This window comes from Pinus tabuliformis, chromosome 4_2 (genome assembly GCF_031772625.1).
Source record: "Pinus tabuliformis cultivar Carrire ecotype Pingquan chromosome 4_2, CPIR1, whole genome shotgun sequence".
Lineage (NCBI taxonomy): Eukaryota > Viridiplantae > Streptophyta > Pinopsida > Pinales > Pinaceae > Pinus > Pinus tabuliformis.
Window position 1 is genome coordinate 1,063,089,599 of NC_142304.1, and position 27,707 is coordinate 1,063,117,305.

Genomic DNA, 27,707 nt, shown 5'->3' on the forward strand with positions numbered 1-27,707 from the left:
GAGATGAAAATAGGTGCGCAGAATTCCTTCGGTTGCGTTGGTTGGTTGGTTGACGCTGTGGGTGGTAGAAAGATGGCGACCGTGAAAAGAAAATAAGAAATTGCAAATGGCCAGTTAAGTGATTCCAGGAGGGGAATTCATTAAAAATTTGGTTGCAACGTGTCCATAGAAATATCAGCGTCTTCTCACGTCTACCGCTCTGTAATTTTTGAACGGGTATAGGCCGTCGAAAGTTGAAAGAAAATAAGAAATTGCAAATGGCCAGTTAAGTGATTCCAGGAGGGGAATTCATTAAAAATTTGGTTGCAACGTGTCCATCGAGCCGATCAACCCCACCATAGAAACCTCCATCATACTAAACCACTTTTTTGGACGACCATACAAACCTTCATTACTAATTTGGACATTTTCCAGCACTCTATTAACACTAAGCCATTTACATTATTGATTTTGGTAGTAATGTTTTATTATTTAGAATTTAGTATGTGATTATTTTTTCCATAGAATTTGGTATATTTTTTATTTTCAATAATATTTTATTAAAATATTTAAAATTCACATTAGTATTTTGGTATTTTATTTATATATTTTATATTTGAGATGTTAAATTTTATGATGAAATTATTGTTAATGACAAAAATTATTTTGAAGGATATGAATTGTGTGGAACTTTTTTTGTTAGACATTTTGGATGGACATTCTACCCATTTTGAAGGACTAAAAATCAGATATATATTAATTATGAGAGTTAATCAACTTTATAAATAATGAAAGCATGAAGGTGAAGATAATAGTCATGAGGGTGAAAATATTCATGGTCAAAGAAATAAATCAATGAGATATTAGATAAAAGTTAAATTAGAACAGTATATTTCATTGATAATTATTAATGCACAGTAAAATGTTTTGAAAAAAATATTATTAAGAGGAATGTGCACTGATATGGCTCCTCTGTCCAACTTGTCTGATAGCATGGACATGGTCATCTTGGTGCGACTATACCGACAACAGGACACTGCCCCCAAGAATTACGTAATGCATGCCTGGAGGTCAGTGCTTGGACAGACTTGCACAATTTCTGGAGGGACAGCAAAGCCTTCGCTTCCGAAAATGCATAGTGCTAGCCGAGCAAGGCACGGTCCGGGCCAAGGCAGCCTAGTCCGACCAACGGGCGACTGAAAACATGAGAAGTGTGAATGCATGATGAGATTAGTGCAAACAAGAGTGAATGATCATTCATGAAAACAACAAGCACAAGATTCATAAAATAAGAAAGCATGCATGTGTGTGAAGCGAGTCACCGCAACGGCGACTATTCATGCAAAATAGTGTCATGCATGCAACAACAATGAGATGCGAACGAAAACTGAAATGATGCTTCTACAAGCTAACATGCATCGAAACGACAGCAAGCACTCACTGAAATCAAGAAGACAACAATCACACAAGGCGAAACACAAAAAGCGACAGAAATGCAACACAAGACATGGAAGGCGAGCTTACCCCAAAACAGTTGAGCTGAATGTGCTGACGACTCCTAGATGCAATGTGGGATGTTAGAGTTGCAAGGTCGATGTGAGGAATGAGATATGTAGCATCCAGTTCATGAGTTTTGATAAAATCGAAGATTTGACGCACATGCCACAAATCTAGGAAGAGCGACACTTGGTGGGAGGTTCTGAAATGATCCTTTCATGCAACCTCCAATTGCTAAAAGTAGATCCCTGAATCAAGGGATGCCTTTGCATGCTGCCTTGGGAGAAGCCATGCATGCAAATCAGTTTTTCTCAGTCCCGGGGGAACCGGTCAACTCAACTGCACATGCAACAGTGTGCTCAGCTGGGAGGAAACAATGCACATTTCTGGGAGGGAGCTGGGCTGGTTGTCCAGATGGATTGTGCAATTTCTAGGCAGAGCAGTTAACTGCTGCCAAGAATTGCACAATTTCTGGGCTGAGTAGTCTTGTTGGGAGGAATTGCGAAATTTTACTGGTGAACAGTGACAAGAAGATTTGCGCAATTCTTGAGCCCAACAGGCTACTAGACATAATTGCACAATTTCTGGAGGGAATTTTGGTTCCCCTCCAGAATTGCGCTATTTATTGAGGGATTTTCTCAACCTGCAGTTGGACCAAGTCTCGTGAAATAGCCTATGAGGGGGATGCAACAAGTTTTGATGGACAGGCTGTCATTCTGCAAGAAAATCACTGAAACTTGTGCACTTGACAAGGCAAGACATGCTACTATGAAAGGTTGGTAGGGAGGCTCCAAAATGAAGCTAAGTAAAAATTTTGGAGGGTAGTTGTAACCACTACAACACTTGGCGACACACTGGTATAACTCCAACTCTCTGAATGGACCTTGTTTGTGAAAATAAAGTCTAACACCTTCGGAAGTATTGTTTAGTTCTCTGTTAATCTTGGTTTCGACACTTGCTTGATTGTAAGATGTAGAATCTGCCAAGATCTGGACGATTGACACACATTCCAAGCCATATAAACACAATGTTTTCGATTATGGTTGAGGGGTATATTGGTGCACAAGTAGTATAGTTGTCAGAGTCTTAGTTTCATCTTTGGTGTTGCTCCACTACCAACAGGCCTGGACAGTACCCCAGTGGATTCACGCAGGAACACAAGCATTGCTCCGCTGCCAACGAGCCTGGTCAGTACCGTAGTGGAGTTACTTGCATCATATCTCTGCACAAGAAGCCTTTCTCTTCATTTGTCTTATTCATTTTTTTACTTTTTTCATTTTTTCATAATTGTGCATAACACTTATTCATTTCAAAGGCGAAAGAAGGATCCTGACTTATTGAGAGCAGAAGAGGTTGTTCCTTCAGAGAAGTAGTTTATTATATACCTCTGACATGCCTATTAAGGTTTTCCCCCTCACCTTACTCTACTTGACCGAGCTGACGAGGGTTAACCCAAAAACAATCGACTAGAGTAGGTGACACTAGTTAGCGTGCAAGCGTTGTGTTTTCACCAAGGTTCATTTCGAACAATACATATTTTCCATCGATGTATCATGGACTAAAACTAACAAGTTCTTCATACAGAGACAAGATCACAGATAACCAAGTAGTGATAGCTGCACAAGGCCTCTTGTACTTTACCCAAATTGTTTCAAGAGTCATGCATGGTTTCATGTGAAAGTAACCTATGAACGAAAACAATCAAACAAGAAACAAAGTAGAAGCAGAAGCAGAAGTAAATGCACAAGCAAAGTGAGTAAGAAAACAAGCAAACAAACAAACAAGCAAACAAAGCAAGAAAGCAAACAAACATGCAAGCAAGAAAACTGAAAGCAAACATTACTCCTACTCCTAAGATAATGGTGCATGTGCTTGATCATGTGAAGTGATATTTCCAATGCAGCCACCAGTGCATTGGTTGACCCATGTTGGTGAAGGCTTGGTCCGCAAGCAACCGAGTTGTGTGAACCAGCAAATGTGAAAGATACAATAGTGAAAACAAACACAATCTGAGATTATAAGCATCCACAGAACAAAAATGAGTGAAAGCACATGACATGCACTCTATGGACCTGCCATGGTGCTATGCTACACTATGTGCAAATGTTGAGTGTATGCATTTCCTTGACTGTTCCATGCAAGCAAACATGAGAAAGGTAGACCACTTACGTTGCACAAGTGTGCTTGCTATGTAAGATTCCTCCAATGCATGAGCGATAGGATCGTGTAGTTCGAGTGGAGGAAGTTAAATCTGAGTGTTGGATTATTCTTCAGTGCATACAGATGAGTGATGAGGAGCCTGACGTGTTTGAACAATTTCTTGATCGGAAGTGATACCAACCTCAAGACAGCGAGGGCCTGACATAACCATCCGATTAGGCTGAAGTGCCTCAACAGTCTGGGGGGTTTCAACTTCATCGATAGATAGATCATCGTATACCAACGGCTTAGAAGGATTAACAACAAATGAACCAACGTCATGATCAAATGATGAGGTATAGAGATCACGAAAGCCAAGATTAGAATACTCAAGATGTAGGTCGACATCCTTATGATTTGATGAATCACACAGAGGGGTAGATGAGAAGAAAGGATGTTCACCCTCTGCATTTTTTGGAAAAAGCAGATGAAAGATCAAGTGGATTTTCAATGAATGATTTGTCCTCTCTGTTGTCGGATGATAGTTTGACATCTAGTGTGTACTGCGAATGATCAACAATGGGTACATCTGTGGGTGGAGATGCGCATGAAAAATCAGAGATGGTAGGATCATCAAGGGTGTCAAGAAGAACTAGAGGAGGTACGAACAAACAGGGATGGTCCCCTCCTACCGGTGGATGTTCAAGATCCCTGTCATGCTCTTCATGAATGTCAACACATGTTGGTTGTGCAAAACCAACTCTATCAATAGATCGATCCTTGTTCAAAACAAGTTTGGAGTCTGAAATGGAAGAACACAAGACAGTGTCATTTGGAGGATCATCAGAATACGAAGACGGAGGTTGAGGTACAAAATACATGTGACGAGGTATGGGACTCACAACCAAGTATGTGTGAAAATCAGAAGGATCGATGTCGAGAGGACGTGACGGTTCAAAAAATGTGTGTTCATGCTCTCCCACATCACTCTGTGATGGTGGAGCTGTTTGATGAGGGGACAACAGACAATCACTTGTGACAGCGACGGTGTTTGTCTATGATTGTGCAACTCCATCACTGAAGTATGCTAAGCGGGGTTTGAGCTTGAACTTCTTCTTGGGATGGGTAGATTTCTTAAGACAATACTCAAATCTTCCTAAAGATTGGGAAATTTCATCTGGCTCATCGGAGCTTGAAACTACAGATCACGAATCTCTTGCGTTATAACGCCCTGAATACCTTTGCAAGGTGTTTTACAGTTCAACTAAGAGAAAACAAATATTTGTTTCTTCTCTCAGAAATTGTTGCTAATGTGCTCTCCCTCACTCTTTGTAACCTCACTTTGATACCAATTTGTAGGAAAGACATAGGAGAGGAAATACAAATTGGACACACAAAACAACATGAGATGCTGCTCTTCTTCTATTGATTGCACAAAAACTTGATTAATTACAATGAACCTGGTGAGAGGTATTTATACTTTTTGGACTAGCTACTCGCCCAAAATAATTCAACATGCACGCACACTATAAATTTGATTTTTCCCAAAATAAAACTTAACTCGAACTCACTTGGCTTGACTCAGTTAACCGATTCTCTTAAATTTACCCAACTCTAGAATACGGGATTAATTACAATATCTAACAACAATAACACGCCTTTCATCCACAAGCAGTAGAAACAGGGGAAGACAAGGTCGTTGAAAAAATGTTCGAAACAATGTGGTCTTCATCCCTTACATGCTTTGGCTTATCTATGAAGATCCATCACAATTGTGTCACACTGGTGTAACGACTCAGAGAAGAAGGGTGACAATCGTTTAAGAAACCATTAAACTATTTAAGAAATTGCTCTACTTATGTCCACCCAACACCTGCAACCATGATCAAAGGGTGAATATTGATTTCATCGTCTAATACCAAAATCAATGGGTCAGTAAGCTATATAAGAGTGGTATTGTAGGGGAGTTCTTCCCAGAGGAACGATTTACTGTTTAAAAATAATAAAATTTAATCCGTTATATTTTAATTTTGTTTTTATTACTAAAATTACGAACAATATTTTAGATAAAAGAAAATCATAATACTATGGGCTAATACCATGGTTTATCAATACCATGGCCATCTAGGCTTTTGATTATTATGTTATGGATCTAAGCTTTTAATTACTCTGTTACAATCCATCGGTAAATACCATACTATGGGCTAATATCACAATCCATCGGTAAATACCATACTATGGGCTAATATCACAGCTTATCAATACCTCATGCAAAAAAAACATAATTTATTTCACAATCAAAATATTTTATTATTTTAATTTAATTTAATGACATTTTTTAATTAAATCTGAAAGCAAAAAGGCTATAATTACTTTTGAGATATATATAAACCCTCCATCCCTCCATCCTTACGACTACTAAAAATATTCTCATATAGATTAAATCGAGGTTTTAATAAAATTAAAAAATATAATACTTTTATATATACATGTGAAATTTATATAATATAAATAATATTATAAAGAACCTGGATAGATGCATCTAAACCAAGGATCTAAGCGAAGAGAGAAAGAAAAGTGACTAATGATAGAGGAAAGATATTCCATGATTCTTTTAATTTTTTTATTATTGTATTTTATTTGTAATGATTAATCCAAAATATAGGTTTAATACTTTACAACCAATTATGTTTTTTTTTTTTTTTTAATTTAGATACTTTCTTAAATGCAAGTACAATGATATCATTTTTAAGAGAGAGATAAAGAGGGAGGGGGGAGTAGAGTGGGGGAGAGAGAAATAGAGGTAGGAAAGAAAGGAAGTAAGAGAGAGAGGAGGAGGGGGCAGAGAGAAGGAAAGAGGGAGGGAAAGAGAGAGATGGATTTGGAGGGGGGAAGAGAGGGAGGGAAGAAAAAAGACATTGAGAGATAGAGGGAATGACAAGGGAGAGATGAAGACAGAATGAGGGAGAGAGGAGACGAGGGAAGAGAGAGAAAAGGAGACGATAGAGATAGGGAAAGAAGGGGAAGAGAGAGAGAGGGTGACATAGATATGGAGGGGCGGAGAGAGAAGGAGAGAGGGAGGGAGATAGTGACATAGTTGGAGGGTGGAGAGAGTGTGTGTGATGGAGGGGGAGAGAGGGAGGTGGGAGAGAAAGGGAGAAGGAGAGAGGGAGGGAGATAGTGACATAGTTGGAGGGTGGAGAGAGTGTGTCTGATGGAGGGGGAGAGAGGGAGGTGGGAGAGAAAGGGAGGGAGAGGGAGGTGGGAGAGAAAGGGAGGGAGAGGGAGAGAGGGGGAGAGAGATATGGATTTGGAGGGGGTGAGAGAGGGAGGGAAGAAGAAAGACATAGAGAGAGAAATGTGGAGAGGGAGAGGGAGTGATAAGGGAGAGATGTAGAGACAGTGAGGGAGAGAGGAGAGTGAGAGGGAAGAGAGAGAGAGAAGGATAAAGAGAAGGAGAGAAGGGGAAGAGAGAAAGAGAAGGGGAAAATGGATGGAAAGAGATATAGATAGATATGGAGAGAGAGTGTGTATGTTTTGGGATAATAAGGAGAGACAAGCGAGATAGAGATATAGATGCGGGGGGGAGAGGGAAGAAGAGAGAGGCAGGGAGAGGGAGGGATGAAAAGAGATATATGTGGAGAGAGAAATGGAAGAGAGAGAGGGGGAAGAGAGAGAGGGATAGGAAGAGGGAGAGATAGATAGATAAATATATAGATAGATAGATACGGAGAGAGAGTGTGTATGTTTGCAGGTTGAAATAGAGAGATAAAGGAGGAGAGATAGAGGGAGGTAGAGATATAGATGGAGGGGACAAGAGGGAAGAAGAGAGAGATAAAGAGAGGGAGAGAGAGAGAGTAATGTGTTTAGGGGGTGAGATAGAGAGATAAACAAGGAGAGATGGAGGGAGGTATATATATAGATCACATGGAAGATGAGAGAGATAGAGAGAGGGAGGGAGAGGTGGATAGAGAGAAATGGGGGAGAGACGAAGGGGGATAGGGTGGGAGATAGACACACATATATGGAAGTTAGAGAGAGAGCGAAGAAGAAAGAGACACATAAAGACAAATACATATATAGAAGTTTGATCTAGAAATTCATGAATATTTGGGTTTTCACTAAAAATAGATGTATTGTTTAGTGCAGTTGTTGATCTCTAATCCTATTTGATTTCTTGCACTATATGCATTGATTTCAATGTAGATGTTGATTTATATTCCTATTTGATAGCTTGCACTAGATGCATTAAGTTTAGTGTAGATTTTGATTTCTACTTCTATTTGATTGATTGCATTGGTTTTAGTGTAGATATTGGTTTCTAATCATGTTTGATTGTTTGCATTAGATGCATTGATTTCAGTATAGATGTTGATTTCTAATCCTATTTTATCATTTGCATTAGATGCATTGGTTTCCGTGTATATGTTGATTTATGATTTGATGCAATTAAATATATGATGTACATTGATTTCAAAGCAATTAGATTACTAAGTGCATTGACTCCTATGTTACATTAATTCAACCATAAATATAATACTTTGATTTTCATCCTAAATAAAATGTTCACTTACATGAAATACTTTCTTCCTGAAACTGTAAACTATTTGTAGTTGGCTTCTTTCTTATTTATTCCCATTTTCTGTTATTTAACATTGTTAATCACTTTGCATTCAAACGGCTTTGGAGAAAGATACTATTAATATTGAAGAGCGAGAGAGACAAGGTATTATGTTTACTATAGTAGATCAAGTTATATGTTTGAATGGTCTATGATTTCAACTGTCCTTTTCATATGATTGATATGCTTAAGATGGAAAAACTAATAGGTGTAACAATAAGAATAGTAGAATAAATAGTTTGAGATTGATCACAATGAGGATTGTTTATAATTGACTACATTCTTATTATTCATATTCTCTATCATTCAAAATTTTACATTGTCACTTTGCATTCAAAAATTTTATTTGATCATTTTTCATTATTCAAGTTACTAAGAGTCTCTCTCATCTCAACAAATAGAGGTAACTAAGAAAATTTAAAATTAAATTGACCAAATTAATCTGAGACATATTTATCATATTTAAAATAATTAGAATAATTAAATGTTCAACAAATATTGTATGACTGTGCATGACTGAAACCAGCCTAGATCCATCTTAACCCCGAATCTATTAAGTGTCGAGAGGGATCAAATCTCTCGAGGTGAAATCCTTTCTTCAAGTTTTGCACTAAAGAAAGAGGTTTGCATCTCGAGAGATTTGATCCCTCTCAGTGCTTGATAGATCTGGGGTTAAGATAGATCTAGGTTGGTTTAGATAAGTGGATCTCAACATTTTAGTTTTGGATTTTTTTTTTTGAATAATTCTTTAATTTTTAAATTAAAGCATATAAATATTGCAAATTACAAAATTTTAATTCAATGTCAATAATAATGATACTAATTTAATTTATTGTAGTATTTTGTATCATTTAATAATTTGGAAGAGAAATATTTAAAATATTTAATAGTTATGAAATAATTTAATAATAAATTATAGAAATGTATTATACATATTTTAAAAAATAATATATTATTTATATAAGTTAAATATTTCTTTAGCCCTAAGGGATAGCTCAATTATTCGACACCTCATTGCTAAGTACGTTGCCTATTGGGAGGTCACGAGGTCAAATCTCCTTGATGTCTTTGGGTTTAGGCCCGATATGTTTTGATGGATTGGTGTGGATAACTGTTACTGCCCATGTATTAGGCTGCTTTTGATGGATCAATGTGGATTACTGTTACTGCACGTGGACGTATTAGGCTGCCTTTGATGGATCAGTGTGGATTACTATTACTGCGCGTAGACATATTAGGTTGCCTTTGCTGGATCAATGTGGATTACTATTACTGCCCGTAGACGTATTAGGCTGCCTTTGCTGGAACAATGTGGATTACTGCCTTTGATGGACTAGTGTGGATTACTGCTTTAGGCTGCCTTTGCTGGATCAATGTGGATTACTGCCTTTGATGGACTAGTGTGGATCACTGCCTTTGATGGATTGGTGTGGATTACTGTTACTGCCCGTGGATGTATTAGGTTGCCTTTGATGGATCGGTGTGGATACTGTCTTTGATGGACTAGTGTGGATTACTGCCTTTGATGGATTGGTGTGGATTATTGTTACTGCCCGTGGATGTATTAGGTTGCGTTTGATGGATCGATGTGGGTTACTGCCTTTGATGGATTGGTGTGGATTACTGCCCATGGACGTAGCGGTGTGGATCACTCTTACTGCCCATGGATATATTAGGATGCCTTTGATGGATCAATGTGGATTATTGTCTCTGATGGATTGGTGTGGATTACTGCCTTTGTTGGATTGGAGTGGATTACTACCCGTGGACGTAGCAGTGTGGATTACTATTATTGCCCGTGGACGTATTAGGTTGCCTTTGATGGATCGATGCGGATTACTGCCTTTGATGGATTGGTGTGGATTACTGTTACTACTCGTGGATGTAGCGGTGTGGATTACTGTTACTACCCGTGGACAGATTAGGCTGTCGTTGATGGATCGGTGTGGATTATTGCCTTTGATGGATTGGTGTGGATCACTGCCTTTGATGGATTAGTGTGGATTATTGCCCGTGGACATAGCGGTGTGGATTACTATTACTTCTCGTGGATGTATTAGGGTCCCTTTGATGGATCGGTGTGGATTACTGCCTTTGATGGATTGGTGTGGATTACTACCCATGGACGTAGCGATGTGGATTACTGTTACTGCCCGTGGACGTAGCGGTGTGGATCACTGCTACTGCTTGTGGACGTATTACGCTGCCTTTGATGGATTGGTGTGGATCACTGCCCATGGACGTAGCGTTCATTCAGTGACAAAGTATTTATTAAAGATTTAAATATTTTCCTATATATAGTATTGTAGGCAACTATTCTGGTTTGAAAATTCATATGTATAAAATGTGGGCGAATATTAACATCATCCAATTAACCATATATATGTAAAAAATGGGTGATTTGTTAACCAAAAATAGATTTGGCCTTTACAAAAAAGTTAAATATTTATTTTTTAAAATTCGCTTTATTAAATTTATCTTTATTAAAATAATTTATAATAAAATATTAAATAATATAACTATATAAATTAAATGGTTGGTAAATGTCTATAGACATCAATACATAATAAACATTAAAACACTTACTTCATGATACATCTCACATTGTCAAAAACTAAAAATATATATATATAAATTAACTAAATTATAATTTTAGTTTAAATTATTATTTTTATTGTCAAGAATAATTCACTTTAATAAAACTGTAAAATAAATCTTGAAAATACATACCAATACAAATTTATAACTTATGATTATACAATAGCTCCAAATTACTACTAAAACACATGGTATCAAACTGTAATATAACAACATTTTGGAATAATTGCAGTGAATATAACTTAAGTTCAAAGATGTCGCATAAATATTTAAGTGAAACATAATTTTGAACTTCAAAAATATGATGTTAAAGATTATTGATTAAAAGTAACAAGCGAGACGTATTTTGAAGGGTAAGATACGTCTCTAGAAGTGTAAGAAGTCCTATTAATATGAAAGCACTGTACTTTTCTTATTTTTAAAATTTTTTTATCCAAGTGCGGTGGGCTGTCACAAAAATTAGCCTCATGGAGGACTTCAACATTTTACAATATTTCTTCCCCTGTGTTACGCTCAATTTTCTATCCGAGGATTTTAGTATTTTAATATATTTTTGTCATGAGGCCATGTGACTACTAATTTCCACATGTAAAGTCGTATTTAAAAATTAGCCCACCCAAATTTTAACACAATATTTTTCCATATCTGAACTCTAGGATTTGAGTATTTTACAATATTTTAAAGTCGTATTTAAAAATTAGCCTACAGAAAAATTTGCATAATCTTTCTCCATCTCCCTCTGTAAACTGTAAAGTTGAGAAGTACGTTTAAACCGGCCTTATGACTATTAATTTCATAGGTATTATTATTATTTCTAAGTGTTCTAAATTAGCGCTTCTCATGTGTGACGCTTGAATTTCTATCATTATCCGCTCCCGTGTGTTACGCTCAATTTTAATATTTTAATATATTTTAGTCATGAGGCCGTGTGACTAATAATTTCCATATGTAAAGTCGTATTTAAAAATTAGGCCACCCAAATTTTAACACAATATTTCTCCATATCTGAACTTTAAGTAGTTTACAATATTTGAGAAGCGCTAATTTAGTTCTATCACTAAATTAGCGCTTCTCATGTGTGACGCTTGAATTTCAATCATTATCCGCACCTCAGGGAGGCTACCCTTAATTAGCGCTTCTCATGTGTGACGCTTGAATTTCATTGAGAGTGGTTTTCGAGTAATTTATGGAAGTGCGATATTTTATTAATATCTTCAGTTGTGGAAAATTAGCGTCTCGGAGGACTTTACGCTTTTTAATATTTGTTCGGTTTGAATTTCTATCTTTATCAGCGCGCAATGCATTTAGAGTTCAAAGATTAATTAATTAATTCCTATAAATAGACGAAGAAACTGAAAACATTCCCATTCCTTTGAGAGCAGTAGAAGATGCAGATCTGTAACGTTCCCATTCCCATTCTTTTCCTCTTTTCTTTTTTCATTCTCTTTCTCTGTCCACCCACCCTTCAATTGTCAGACCATCGGCATGCTCATCACGGCAATGCTTCCGATGAAGAGGCTCTCCTTGCATTTCTCTCTGCAATCACCTACGATCCATGGCAATCGTTAGCCGCTACGTGGAAACGCAATGTTTCCTTCTGCGAGTGGACAGGTGTCATATGCAGTCGCCACAGACAGAGAGTGGTTTCACTCAATGTTTCATCTATGGAATTGCAAGGTACAATCTCTCCTCTTCTCGGCAATCTTTCCTTTCTTAGGATTCTCCACCTTGGCAATAACACTTTTCATGGTCACATTCCCTATCAATTGGGAAATTTGTTTCGCTTAAAAGGACTTGCCCTGTTTCTGAATCAACTCCAAGGTTCTATTCCACCCACTCTTGCCCGCTGCCGTAGCTTACAAGCCATCTCTATGGGCGGGAACAATCTCATAGGGAACATTCCCTCCGAACTAGTATGCGGTCTTCCCAAGTTACGATTCTTAAACTTACGAGAAAGCAATCTGACGGGTAGAATCCCCACCTGCTCGGGAAACATATCAAAAGCCTTCACGGAAGTGTACTCTCCCGGGAGCGTACCTTCCGAATTGGTTATAGTTCTGCATGGGAACCACCTCTCAGGACAAATCCCTTCTTCCTTTTCTAACTTCACCAATCTTGGAATATTGGATATCACCCTTAACCAGTTGACTGGTCACATTCCCGTGGAGTTGTGTCGCAAGAGCATGCGGTTGCAGGAACTCTATCTGGGAATTAATCAGTTGAGTGGTACCATTCCTGCATCCCTCTCCAATTGTACTAACCTTGAGGAGCTCGACTTAAATAGTAATCAGCTCGGCGGAATGGTGCCAATCGAGTTGGGTAAGTTGACGCAGCTCCAAGCACTCCTCTTAGGTGGCAATCAACTGGTGAGCAGCAGCACTACAGACTTGCCCATTCTTACTGCGCTTACCAACTGTTCTACCCTACAGCTCCTAGATTTAGGCCATAATTATCTCACGGGACGTTTGCCCTTTTCAATAGGCTACCTCTCTAGAGAAATGCACATCCTAGCCTTGGGACATAACGGATTAATGGCGGAAATACCTCCACAGATTGGTAACCTAACTAATTTAACATATCTGTCTTTACAGGGTAATTCTTTCACTGGGGCAATCCCAGATACAATAAAAAACCTTCAAAACTTGGAAAGGTTATTTATGGGAAGTAACCATTTACAAAGAAACATTCCAATAGAAATTGGGCAACTTAAAAAGCTAGGGCTTTTGGATCTCCAAAGCAATAATTTGTTAGGAAGAATTCCTGATTCTATAGCTAACCTTCAGCAACTAAGGTATTTATATCTTAGTATGAATAGGTTATCAGGGAAAATACCAGAAAATCTAGGGAAATGTGTGAACTTATTACTGCTAGACCTTTCATACAACAAGCTTAATGGGGAGATACCTCCATCCGTTGCAAGTCTTGCAAATTTAGCTTTCTATTTCAACCTTTCAAACAATTTATTAGAGGGTCACTTGCCTTTGGAACTAAGTAAGATGACTATGCTTCAAACTATAGATATTTCTGCAAATCGGCTAACTGGTTATATTCCAAGTGGGCTTGGAAATTGCAAAGAATTACAATACCTGAATCTTTCTTGCAATGCACTTGAAGGTCTAATCCCAATCTCACTCGGTGAACTTCTAAGTCTTCAAAATATAGATTTATCTTCCAACAATTTGTCAGGTGGAATACCCGCATCATTGGCAAATCTCAAAATGCTCAGCCAATTGAATTTCTCTTTCAACAACTTCTCAGGAGAGGTCCCGAAAGGTGGAGTTTTCAAAAATCTTAATGCCACGGCATTTATGGGAAATCCGGGTCTCTGTGGACCTTGGGTAAATTTGTCATTGTGCTCTACTCACAAGCATAAAAGTATTTCTCATCTGAGAAAAGTTGTCATACCTGTTGTTGCAGTTGCAGTTACTATTGTATTGTGTTTAGTTATAGGAATCTTGTGTAGACTAAATCACAAGAAGAATATTCCTATTAATGTTGGGGCATCCTTAAATGTGGGGCATCGAAGAATTTCTTATGGAGAGCTCATCATTGCAACAGATAGATTTAGCGATGCCAACTTGTTAGGAGTGGGTACTTTTGGGAAAGTGTACAAAGGGGTTTTGAATGATGGGACACTGGTTGCCATCAAGCTTCTCAATTTGGAAAGGGAAGGGGCTCACAAGAATTTCAAAAAGGAGTGCAAAGTTTTGAGTAGAGTCAGGCATCGGAATTTGATTAGAGTCATAACCTCATATTCAGACCTCCAAATGAAAGCTTTGATATTTCCATTTATGCCAAATGGAAGCTTAGAAAAGTGGTTATATCCTAATGGTGAAGTAGAAAGTGGTTTGACATTGATTCAAAGGTTGAATATAGCAATAGACATTGCCCAAGGTATGGTATATCTCCATCACCATTGTTTCATGCAAGTGATCCATTGTGATTTGAAACCAAACAATGTGCTTCTTGGTGAAGATTTGACAGCATATGTAATAGACTTCGGGATTGCAACCATATATTTTGCAAATAATGAGGATTCAACTTTCACTTCTACACTTGCACTTAAGGGATCAGTGGGCTACATTCCTCCAGGTATTATTTGAACTAGATGGCATTTTAGACAATATTATGAGTTTCATATTTTTATTAAATATTTTGAACTATAAACCTTATGACGAGAATGTTTGAATGCAGAATATGGATTGGGTGGGCATATCACAACAAAAGGTGATGTTTATAGCTTTGGAATATTGTTATTGGAGATGCTCACTGGAAAGAAGCCTATTGACAACATGTTTGTGCAAGGAATGAACTTACAGAAATGGGTGGGTAACCATTTTCCAAATCAACTAGGGGAAGTGGTGGACAAGACTTTATTGAGAGGGGCTAGTACAAGCAATCAAGCAGATAAAGATCTTAGCTGCCTCAATCAATCCTTAAGCATGGGTTTGCTTTGCACAAGAGATTCTCCTGAAGGACGACCTACTATGATGGAAATTGTGGGCACACTCCAATCCATTAGAGACAATTTTCAAGGCATTGGTGGCATTCCAAAACTGCAATCAGATTTCACATGTTTGTTGGGTGATACAAGTACAACTCACAACAACAATGCTAGTGGAAGCCAAAGCTCTTCTACATTCTAGAGTATTGTAAGAAAGCAGTGACTATGTCGCTAGACTATATAATAATTTGAGTCCATTGTTATTAGCTGCATGTAGTGTGAGTTTTATTTTCCTTTTTATTGTTGCAAAACTAGTCTTATTCCCCTCTCCTTTTCTATGCATGTCTATTGTTGAGCACATGTAAGTGTAAATATAAAATTATGTATGCTATGAAGGACAAACTCTCAAGTTTTTCTTATATCATTATGGAAAATGTCAATTCTGTTCTGAATACTTTAGTCTCACCCAACGGAAAATAGCAAGCATACCCATTGAATGTATCGACATCTCCTTTTAAAAAGGGAGAAAATCTTTGTTTTTAATATCCTCTTAAATTTTGATCCCAAGGAACGATAAAGTTGAAAACAACATCTGCATCTATTTTATTTTTTTAGAAAGTGCTTCCCTTAAATTCAAGAGAAGCATTACAATTTTACAAAAAAAAATGGCCTTGAGGAGATAATCACTGAACATAAACATTTTCTTGGGTTAAGTTTCCCCAACAGGTTGTACTCCTCCATAAAAATTACCCAGGCTTGCACTTGACCCTAACTGCTTATTCATGACTCCATGGAAATTAAATCCTGGTGTGTGGCCTGAGATTGACATGCCAGTGTCTTCACCACTGAAGCATTATATCTCCACTAGAATATCTGCATCTAATTACTGAATAAAGTTGTAAGGCATGCTTAGTATCATGTAGGCATTCAAACATTTGCATGTCTCTTTATCTATTACCTGGTTCATCCAGGATTTTCGTTACCCCTCAAGGATGCCAGTTTGATCAAAAGTAAAACCAAGACCCACTTTTTATCAGTGATCTAAGCACCCCAAATATATAGCCTTGTTCTGAAATTTCGTAATAGCTGAAATGAAGTATTGAACTTTGAATTTCGTGCGGCTTTTATCTTAGTTTTAAATTTCAGTCTATGATGTGATTCAGCTTTGTTTCAAAAGCTTTCATTATTATTTAAAGACATGTAACCTTTTGCTATTATTAAAAATAAAAACATTAGGATTTTTTCCCTTCTAGTTTTCAGGTCACTGTATTTCCTGTAGTTTTCATACTTTGAGGAAACTTACTAACTTCCTAAAAAGGAGTAGACATGATAATTGTGTAACTTTATCTGCCAAACCTGCATATCATTTATTTTTTGCAACTGGAATATTCGTCCGATTTATGTTTGCATTAAACATCTCGTATACTTCGGTGAATTGGATCATATATTTAGTCTTTACTATTTTATAGCCCCTTTGCGGTTTTACATTGTAGAAGACTAATGGGTTTGCGGTTTTACATTGTAGAAGACTGATGGGTTTGCTGTCATGAGATTTCTTGCCTTACGCTGACGAATTCAACTCTACAATTTTATGGCAAAGCACGGGCACTGAAAACTTATTAGAAGGAAAACAAGTAATACAAAGCACCTTCTTGAATGAACAAAAAAACAAATACTCTAAATACTGTCAAATCAATGCCTAAGATGTCGATTCTTTGCCACAAAAGACCACCCATCTTATTTATAAGCATACAAACTATCACTTTAAACAGCAGCACTAACCTCCCTGGAATAACAAATAAATCGAGCCTGAATTAGAATGAAGTGCGTGCTTGTGAGGTGATGATATGCAATGCCTGTCGATGCAATTCTCAATCTGATTTAGATAGTTCATTCATCCTTTAGTGCAGCTGGGTTGAGACTGTTTTCGCGGGATTTAGACTTACAAATTTTAACATGCACCATTCAACAACTGTTGATAACTCTGGAAATCTGCGAGTATGATTGTAGATCTGAACATGTACAAAGTATTTCTATATGAGTGCTCGACTTAGGTGATCTTTATCTATATAAAATCAAAAAAAAAAAAATCCAAAAAAAATTGAGTCTAACTAATGCAAGGAATTTAAGATATTTTTTTCCCTTCAAAAATTTCAATAATATCCCAAACAAAACTGAAGATTAAGTATGCCTAATGCCTAATATACTCTCAATGCAATGCATGTTTAAAGACAAATTTTGTGGAATAGGTGACACAACTAAGCCTTTAAATCAGCTCCCAAAAACGAGATACAAACACAAACTTTATCCACAATTAAGCAACCTCAGAAATACTGATTTCTGAAAATAAATACTGGAAATAAATGTTGCTTTGGCCATCTTTGCCTTCCGCGAAATGCCCTATTTGACCAAGTTAAAAGTGGATTCATTTCAATGGAAGAATATATTCTTCAACCTGATTTGAACTTGCATATTGGTGGCCTCTCGGAATAACAATCACCTTGCCTAAGAATGGAATCTTAGGCTAATAGTAATGCCTAGAAGTGGACATTATTAGAAATAATAAGTGAATAAATGGCTAGATTTACACAATGGTGAGAGCTACTAAAAATAGCAATCCCTCTAAATAGTCGTGTATGTCAGAAATAGGAATGCGTGTCGCTTGAGTATTTGGCACTTACATGCTGAAAACACTTCATGCACACACCAAAATCTCTTCCTTTTGTATGTTGAATAATCACTTGCATGTACTCAAATTGAACTGGAACCGGTTGTTAGAAAAATTTAGGAAATTTAATTTTTGCGGAGGGGCAGAAAGCTATGATTCTCGCGAATCTACTTTTGCGCAGCTACTTTTGCATACGGCAAAGCTATTTTACAGATTTGGATTTCGCCCATCACGAAGATATTTCACAGACTTTATGAATAATATTCACTCAGAGAAAAAATAACAAAGTAGGTTTGGAGCAACACACTAAAACTTAGTATTTAGCTCTTAAACATGAAAATATATTTACATGAGACTGATGCTCATTCACCAAGTAAAAACTATTGATTTACATTCACGCGGAATAACACACAGTAAAACACAGTAATTGTTGTTTTCACCCGCCCACCAAAATTTGCTCCATCATTGGGCTCTTTTTCTCTCTTACCCTCTTCCTCTCTTACTGTCTAACCTATCAAAATGAATTTTACATTCATATTTAACTTAACATACAATTTTACATTTAATTCATCACAGAGAAAAAATAATTAATATGATATTGTTGTTGAGTGTGATCAAAATCGCCCAGGTATTTCTGGAGTGTGGGCAATAGTCGCTGAATGAATGCTTGCCCATATCTATCTACCAAAGTACATTAACTGCGTTAAATTCCTTTGCTAAGTTTCGGAATGGTTTAACTGCGTTAAATTCCTTTGCTAAGTTTCCTTTGCTAAGTTTCGGAATGGTTCACGCCTGACTTTCAGTCCTTCCATCTTCAAACAGAGACACAACCTGCAAAAATACTTCTAACAGGTATCGCTGCTGTCAGGCTATTTATTGTGGTGGTTGGGATTATTATTTCCAACACTCCCCCTTAATCACAATTGTCGTCGTTGACAATTCCCAAACAGTTTCTGAGATAAACAAAACTTTCACCTGCCAATGCCTTTGTGAAAATATCAGCGAATTATTCTTGTGACCTGCAGTGCTAAAGAATTTCATCATTGTTAATCAACTCTCGAATAAAATGATATTTAGCATCAATATGCTCGGTCCTTTTGTGGAAGACAAAATTCTTTGACAATGCAATCGCTGAGGTGTTGTCACAGAAAATAGTAGTAGCTCCATCTTGGTCATGACGAAGATCCCTCACCATCTTTCTCATCCAAACATACCTGTCATTAATAATTAGTAATTATCCAGTGCAATACATGGGCATTCAATCTAAATCGTTACTTATGAATAACCGGTTAGGTGATCTAACTATTCAGAATTGTTTCAATCTGTTGGATGAGAAGACTCATGTAAATTTATGTTTTGCATTGGTTCAAGTTAACATCGCTGAAAAACATCTAAGATGAAAGGGAAAAAATATTTCATCTTTCCACCTAGTTACAAGCTTCAATATCCAGTGGCTATATGTGATCCTTACTGCACGATTATACTAATTATAATCTGGTCCCAATTTAAACATCAGAAAATTCCAGGCACCATAAAGAGCCAAATATTGGTCCCAAGGCTTTTCCCTTGTTCCTTACTGCAACAGAGAAAAGTGGATCTTGGTTTCTTGTTGGGTCACTTGTTTGTAAGATTTGTTTCATTTAACATAAAAATGTTAAGCAATTTGAGAGCATTAGGCTTAACCGAAGCAAGAACTGGAAGGACAAATTGAGGCAATTTTGTTGCTGGCCTCATGTACCAGTGCATGTTAAAATTGGAAACATTTATTGTATCAATCGTCGTTTCTTTCATACTAAAGGTCTTACACCATTCAAGGATTTCTTTTCTATTTTTTATTTTGGCTTTCTCAACTTGTGTAGCTCTCATACCTTTGTAGTTCCTCTTATTAATTTTGGAGTTGCAATAGGCATTCTCAATTTTGTCCTCTACTACAGTCCTGTTGACTGCATTTTAGGTCATTAGCGGACGTAAGGGAAGTTTCGTATTCAAATTAGAAACAATTATTCTATCATTTGTTGCTTCTTTCGTGTGGACAGATTTAGAGTTTGACAGCTTATAGCATTGATAGGAGAAGTTTTTACTTTGTTCAAGTCATGCTTTTGTACCATTTGCATGTTGTAGGTATCACAAGTATATCAAACAATGAAAATCACAACCATTTTAAGGATGATATCATTTTCTGATTTTTCTATTGTAGAGAGGTTTAGTGTGGATGTTATGAAGTACAATTTCTTACAGCTGAAGATTGACCATTGTATAGTTTGGTAGTCAGGTGAAGAATTTTGTTTTCTGGTTTTCATTGTTTTCAATACAAAATTAAGTGTTAGGCCCCTATACTACTAGTGTAACCCCTTATTGTTACTATCGTCCCCCATAGAAGCCCACTATTGTTATTATTGTGCCCTTACATTATTATTGTTATGTCGGCTCTGATTATATTATTACCCCTTAGACTCCTATATATGGAAAGGAGGTCTTGTCATTTGTATCATCCAAGAATTGTTCATTTGTGTAATGTAAAGGAAGTTGCCCCCTCGAAGAGGCTGAATTCTAAGGTGTTCAAATATCTTTTCTATGTTTTTGTGAGCTGGTTTCATAACATTTGGTATTAAAGCTTTGAATTCTAGGGTTTCGCTGCTCCAAATAGGTCATCGTGGCATTTGCACTATAACTTTTTTTCTGCGACGTTTAAGAGGCTAAAAAAAAACCCATTTGGGCCGAATGCGTTATGAACCTCGGGTCCGAATTTCAGAACTTTTTGCGTTATATTTACGGAGATATGATCTAAGGAAGTTGGCTTTTTTGCAGACTCCCGAATTTCATTCCAAACAGGTGACCTGAGGAAAATTGTCATAACTTTTGTTTTGAACATCAGATTGAAATTTCGTAAGAAGTTACAGAAAGAGGACGGACTGTAGTTTCCTGTGTATACTTTTCAGATACTAAGGGCAAAACAGTGACATGTGGCACTTCATACAAGTTCGCTCTTCTGGAAAGGTCTATAATCAGGTCATCTTGGGAGATTGTGCATAACTCTGTCTTGGAGAATCTAAATTCGATCAGACTGGTGGCATTGGAAAGAGGACATAGAGGGACACTGCAAGTCGTGATTTCAGAACTGGAAGATATGAAATTACAGAGTTACAGTCGTTTCAAGATCGAGCTCCTAAAATCAAGAAAAAGCGAGATGAGGAAGTTTGATGGTAAGGATCCGGTAAATTGGATACTACAGATGGAGAAATATTTTGATCTACATGGTGTACCACTGTTACAAAAGGTATGTATTGCATCTAATTATTTAGAACCAAATCAATTTTTATGGTATAAAGGGCTTTGTTCTCGTAAACCACTTGTCACGTGGTCAATTTTCACGGAGGAAATGATAGCACATTATGAGGATACAAAGAGAAACACCTTCTTTAGCCAATTGATAAATCTCAAACAAAAGTGTTCAATGGAAGAGCACATTAAGGACTTTCAAAAATTGAATATAAGGAAAAATGATATTCCAGAAAAGCAAAGGATTGATGTCTCCATAGGGACTTTAAAGGATAACATTCAACATGAGGTTTGTCTTTGGGATCCTGATTCATTGGAGAAGGCATTCAGGTTGGCCAAAAAAGTGGAAAGAAAAATTATGGAAACAATGAATTCTAAACCTCACAACTATAAACATGGAAGTGGTGTTTCTCCTAAGTTTCCACAACCTACAAGGGTGATACCACAACAATTGGAAGAAAAAAGAGAAAAAGGGATTTGTTACAATTGTGATAGAAAATGCACTAAAGGTCATAAGTGTGCTGAGAAGAAATTATTTTACATAGATTATGAAGAGGAGGAAGAAAATGATCAAGAAACATCAAAAGAAGAGGATATACACCAGGAGCCAACCCCAGAGAAAGAAGAAATGAATCCGACCATATCTTGTAAAGCATTGGAAAGAATTACCACTCTTCAAACTCTCAAGATAGAAGGACATATCAAGAAGAAAAAGGTTCAAGAAGTGAAATATCACATCGAGAAAAAAGAAATGAATCCAACCATATCTTGTAATGCATTGGCCGGAATTACGACTCTTCAAACTATCAAGAAGAAAAATGTTCAAGAAGTGAAAGATCACATCGAGCATCAAGAAATGAATCCGACCATATCTTGTAAAGCATTGGAAGAAATTACCATTCCTAAAACTCTAAAGATAGAAGGACATATCAAGAAGAAAAAGGTTCAAGCAGTGAAATATTCGAGCATCAACAACAAGTTCTCCAACTTTTAAAGGATAACGCCACTTTGGTGCAAAATCGAATGAAATAATAGGGAGATCAACATCGCAATGAAAAATGTTTTGATGTAGGCAATTGGGTATTTTTACGGCTATATCTCAAGCAAGCTATTTATGAGAAGGAAATGTCGGCAATACTACATGCACTTAAGAAATGGCGACCTTACCCAATGGGAAGATATTTCAAGGTAAAAATGGATCATGATAGTCTTAAATACTTTTTAGAACAAATATTATCTTTAGAAGAACATAAAAAATGGGTCACAAATATGTTTGGTTATGACTTTGACATCATCTATAGAAAAGGGAAGCAAAATTTTGTTGCAGATGCACTCTCAAGAAAGGATGAGGATGTGGAAGCATTGTTTTGTGCTATTTCTATTATCCAACCAAATTGGATAAACGAAGTAAGGGATGCATAGAAGAAGGACGAAGAAGTGTGGCCACGCATTCAAAAGTTGCAGAAGATCCCAGTTCAAACAATATTGTCAGAACTTGAAGAGGAAGGAAAAATCATATTGGAACCTAGAGTAGTCACAGAAACAAGAACCTGACGGCTACAAAATCGATCAATTTTAGAGTATCTCATCAAGTGGAAGAACTTACCTGCTGAAGATTCCACATGGGAGGACAAGAATTTTATACAGAAGCATCAAGAACTACTCAAGCGTTGAGGACAACACTTTTTGAAGGAGAGCGGCATGTTAGGCCCCTATACTACTAGTGTAACCCCTTATTGCTACTATTGTGCCCCATAGAAGCCCACTATTGTTATTATTGTGCCTTTACATTATTATTGTTATGTCGGCTTTGATTATATTATTACCCCTTAGACTTTTATATATGGAAAGGAGGTATTTTCATTTGTATCATCCAAGAATTGTTCATTTGTGTAATGTAAAGGAGGTTGCCCCCTCGAAGAGGCTGAATTCTAAGGCGTTCAAATATCTTTTCTATCTTTTTGTGAGCTGGTTTCATAACATTAAGCCTTGGCTAATTTTGAGGATGTTACTACTATGCATGGAGTAGTATTTTTGAGTGCGAGGATGTTATAAGCTATATGGGGATTTATTTGTGCAGCACGTTGAATCAGACGAGATTCAGAATCATTTAGCCATTCTTATGAAGTGTGCTTAAACAAGGCTAGAAGATAAACTTGAAGATGCCTCAAGTTTAACATACAAAAAAGGGCATATCGATGAAGGAGATGGAGGCGGATTTGCTCCAAACATTCAGGTTCTTCTTCATTGATGTTAAGCATGAAATGTATGGTATTTTCCTTATATAATAGTAATTGTATTAAATAAAGTTTTATTGCAATACAGGTGAATAAAGGCCTAACATTATTGAAGATTGCAATTACTGGCAAGGTCAACATCTTTTTACATTTTCATCTTTTCCCCTATGGACCTTTTATTAGTGACAATGCTGAGATTAGTTACCTATAAAATGTCAAAACTCATAAAATGTTATATGAATTGCCATGTTGTTATTGGCATAGATGTTGCAGCTAGGTAGCACAAGTACTGCGTGTAACAACAGTCGTAAGGTCAAAGTTCTTTTACATTGTAGTCTGTTGTAAGGGGTACAGTGGTAAGGTTAAAGTTCTTCTACATTGTAGTCTGTTGTAAGGGGAAGTGGTTGTATAACTGAGCCTTCAAATAATTTGAGTTCATTGTCATTAGTTTCATGTAATTTCAGCCTCATTTCCTTCTCTTTCTCTAAATGACCTATTTATTTGAGGCTTATTCCCTTCTTCCCTGCACATCTCCATTGTTAGGTGCGAGTGTAAAAAAATAAAGTTACATGTGCTACGAAAAATGTCTTGGAAATGTTTCTTCAATTATATCCCCTATCAGGAAAACTCCAGAAATATAAATCTTATAATGTTTACCAATTAAATGCACTATAATTCGGTTTTATTTTTGTCATTTAGGCTATATAAATAATATTAAAAGATTTGCATTTGTTTTACAAGATTAAAGAACAAGTCAATGATTTTTGTTTCTATTGTTATTCATGTAGTTATAAGTTCAAATAAAGAAAAAAAACATGTAGACAAAGATGATTGTTTCCCAACTTTATATGCTACAAGATCAATTAATATATGACACAACTACCTTATTAAAAAATTCATTCCCTTCTTCCGTGCAACATTTCCATTGTTGGGTGCGAGTGTAAAAATATAAAGTTACATGAGCTATGAAGAATTTCTGGGAAATGTTTCTTCAATTATAAAATCCCCTATCATTACATGAGGAAAACTTCATATAAATAAATCTTATAATGTCTACCACTTAAATACACTATAATTTGGTTTTATTTGTGTCATTTAGGCTATATAAATATATTAAAAGTATTGTATTTGTTTTACAAAATTAAAGAACAAGTCAACGATGGTTGTTTCTGTAGCTATTTATGTAGTTATAAGTTCAAATAAAGAGAAAGAACATGTAGACAAAGATGATTGTTTCTATACTTTATATGCTACAAGATCAATTAGTATATGACACAACTACTTTATTCAAAAATTCATTAAGAATTACATTAACCATCTAACTTTCATAGATCTATAAAGAATTGGGTTTGACACCTTACTTTCTTATAGAGTTACTAGGTAAAATTGAGTAGCACAATTATAATAATGTGTTGAAGAAAATTGAGTAGCACAATTATAATAATTTGTTGAATATTTAAATTGACTATATCTTAATATTTTTTTTAACAAAAAATGCACTTTCTATTCCACTGTAAAATGGAAAGCGCATTCTTTACGTGCTCAAAATATGATATAAAGTTAAGGTAGGTGTAGGTGGAGACTCTTCTTGCAAGAGAAAACTTACAAATTAATGTACACATAATTTTTGGCCCCTTAAAAATTAATTCTCAATCCAACTCTTTTTGTCCTCCTTTTAACCTCTTGCCACCTCTTGAAGAAGAGACCACCATAACTAACTATAAGTCAAGATATGATTGGTAAAGATGACTAAAGGGAACTAATTCGTTATTTAAGAGAAGTATATCAATTTTGTGAGTTCTCTTTGGTCCACCTTAAGGGGCTTCAAGTACAGTTACCTCCTATGAGGAGCTAAGCCTAGCATCCATGTTTTATGTTCTACCCCTAGAGGGAGGACTAGGTTCCCTAATCAATACTTGTGGCTATTTATTTTCCTCATTCTAATCATCATCATTACCAAACATTGTTTGCTCTTGAAAATCTAGATTTTTTGGTTTTGATTTAGTGCCTTTTTACCTAGAAGTATGATCTTGTGTATGAGGGCAAGGATCATGTAAATGTCATATCAATTGAGATATCTAACACTAAAATGTTATGTTTTCCTAATCCAATACTTGAGTCCATTTAATTTTGAGAATCATTTTGCTTGGAAGACCCTTACTAAGGTGAGGTCTATCTCAACACATATGTGAGAGCATGTGCACAATCCTGCTATAGTTATGTCAAGATTTGATTCTATGTAGGTGTCCAAAGTATTCCTAATTATCAAAAACTTATAAATATTGTAAATGTAATGGAAAATTGAGATGGCAAACCCAAACTGATATTTTGAGTAACTTAAATAGAGTCTAAGTCATAGGGTTCGCCAAACTTGAACCTTCAACTTTGGAATATGCAAACCTTTCTTTTTAAGTTTGTTGAGCTTCGACAAACCTCAAAGTTGAACCTACGTTAAACTAATTTGAACTAGAACATGTTGTTGAACTTGAACCGGAAGATGAATTTAATGATAAAAAAAATAAGATTTGACTTGAGGTTTGAATTATGGTTTTTACTTTCCCCCAAAAAAATAAAAGATGGTGGACTTATCGGGCATGCAAATTGGTTATAATTCTAGTTTGACTACCCTCCATTCCATTTCTGTTAAATTTATCCTTGAACCTAACACTGAAAAATTTATTAACCTAACAGATTGCAGATCTACTGAATCAATCAATGAATAAGTTTTTAACACAAGGAGTGGAAACAAAAATTACACAACCAATCTCAATCACAAGTGACACAAATTTTTCCCAATACATAGTTCTTCATTAAATATGAACTTCGATTCTCATCATGAGATAATGGGCCAACTAAGAAAATTACATATACAAAATGTGTTGGATATGATCTCACAGATCAAACCCTATATTTGTCCTTGATCTCCTTGGACGATTTGGATCTCCAATGCTACACTTATGCCTCCGTCAGACCCAAACACTAGAATGGAAGTCGTTATCCACTTCCCCACTGAGATGCCTCTCTTAATGTCTTGTGATGTTTTATGGTGAATCTTTCTCTTCTCCTTAGACTTGTTTTTGTAACTTTACATTGAGCTAAATCTCTAACCCTAATCTCTAAAGTGATTAACAATCTAGATTATATTTCACCTCACTTGACATCAATGGTTGAGATTAAAACATAAACACTAAAGTAATCTACTTTATTTTTCCTAAGTCTCTTTAGCTTAATTATCCAACACAATAATTATGTGCTTTTTCTAATTATCTAACATTTGAGTGTCTTATAGTGATGGGTGAATTTTGCATGTCTACACACTCAGGCTTGTGCAGAAGTACTTTCTCGAGCTACAACATTAAAAATTTCTCCATCATAACTACTGTGCTTCCCTCCCTTTGTAACTTGTGAGTTTGACCTTTGTAACCTCTAACCTCAGGTAATTGTGTGTACCCTTAACACTATATAGTGTAAACTAAACCCTCTGCGCATCCACCATTTAGACTTTGGTGTCACCCTCGCTCAACCCTAGTCTCACTACACCTTCTCACTCATATTTCGATTCCCTTTCCATGACACAACTTTGGTTCAATGGGGATGTGTGGCGTAGGATTGTAGCCTAGAGCCTTGCTCAAACCCACTCAACCCTCACTATTGTAGCCTAGAGACTTTCATGTAGAATGTAAGTGGAGCGAATTCAATTTTAATACTATAGTTGAGAGTTATATATATATAATTAATGATGATTAGAATGGTGGGAGGGCCATGGCTTAAAAACAATCTTGGTGACTTTAAATGAGGGGGCATGATCTTTTGATCGTGCCCATTCCACATTACTACATATTAATTTTATACTTAACATTATCTTCCTCTTGAAAAAAATGCTTTGTCCTCAAAGCGTAGGTAATGAAAGGAGTTGTTGACGGAAAGATTTGGTCTTCCAAGAGGCTTCTTCTTCTGGTAGCTTCTTCCACTTGATCAGGGATTCTTTTCCCTGGTGGTGATGATTCATTTTGGTTCTAAAATGATCTTCCCTTCATCATCTAATGTCAAAAGTGTTGTCTGTGTTGCTTGGTGTTTTCCAAGTGCCTTTTTAAAGTAAGATATATGGAAGACATTGTAAACATGACTTTTATCAGGAAGGCTTAAGTTGTTGCTACTTGGCTGATCTTTTTGTTAATCTGGTACTATCCATAGAAATTTGGTGCCAACTTGTCTTTTCCCTTTTGTTTTAAGGACAATTTCTTA

General features: G+C 36.3%; 1 protein-coding gene across 1 annotated transcript; it reads left to right on the forward strand.

The window, feature by feature from the left end:
* The first annotated feature begins 12,218 nt into the window (after nucleotides 1–12,218).
* Nucleotides 12,219–15,732, forward strand: LOC149173283 (uncharacterized). Its single transcript, XM_089427904.1, has 2 exons — nucleotides 12,219–14,926; nucleotides 15,029–15,732. The coding sequence occupies exons 1-2, from the start codon at nucleotides 12,223–12,225 to the stop codon at nucleotides 15,478–15,480; spliced, it is 3,156 nt and encodes a 1,051-aa protein (XP_089284030.1). The 5' UTR covers nucleotides 12,219–12,222; the 3' UTR covers nucleotides 15,481–15,732.
* Nucleotides 15,733–27,707: the final 11,975 nt, after the last annotated feature.

Bases quoted from the DNA above. Each gene is read 5' to 3' on its own strand.
- LOC149173283 (XM_089427904.1), top strand. From the start codon at position 12,223: ATGCAGATCTGTAACGTTCCCATTCCCATTCTTTTCCTCTTTTCTTTT. The intron at 14,927-15,028 runs GTATTATTTGAA...GTTTGAATGCAG, and splicing joins AGTGGGCTACATTCCTCCAG to AATATGGATTGGGTGGGCAT.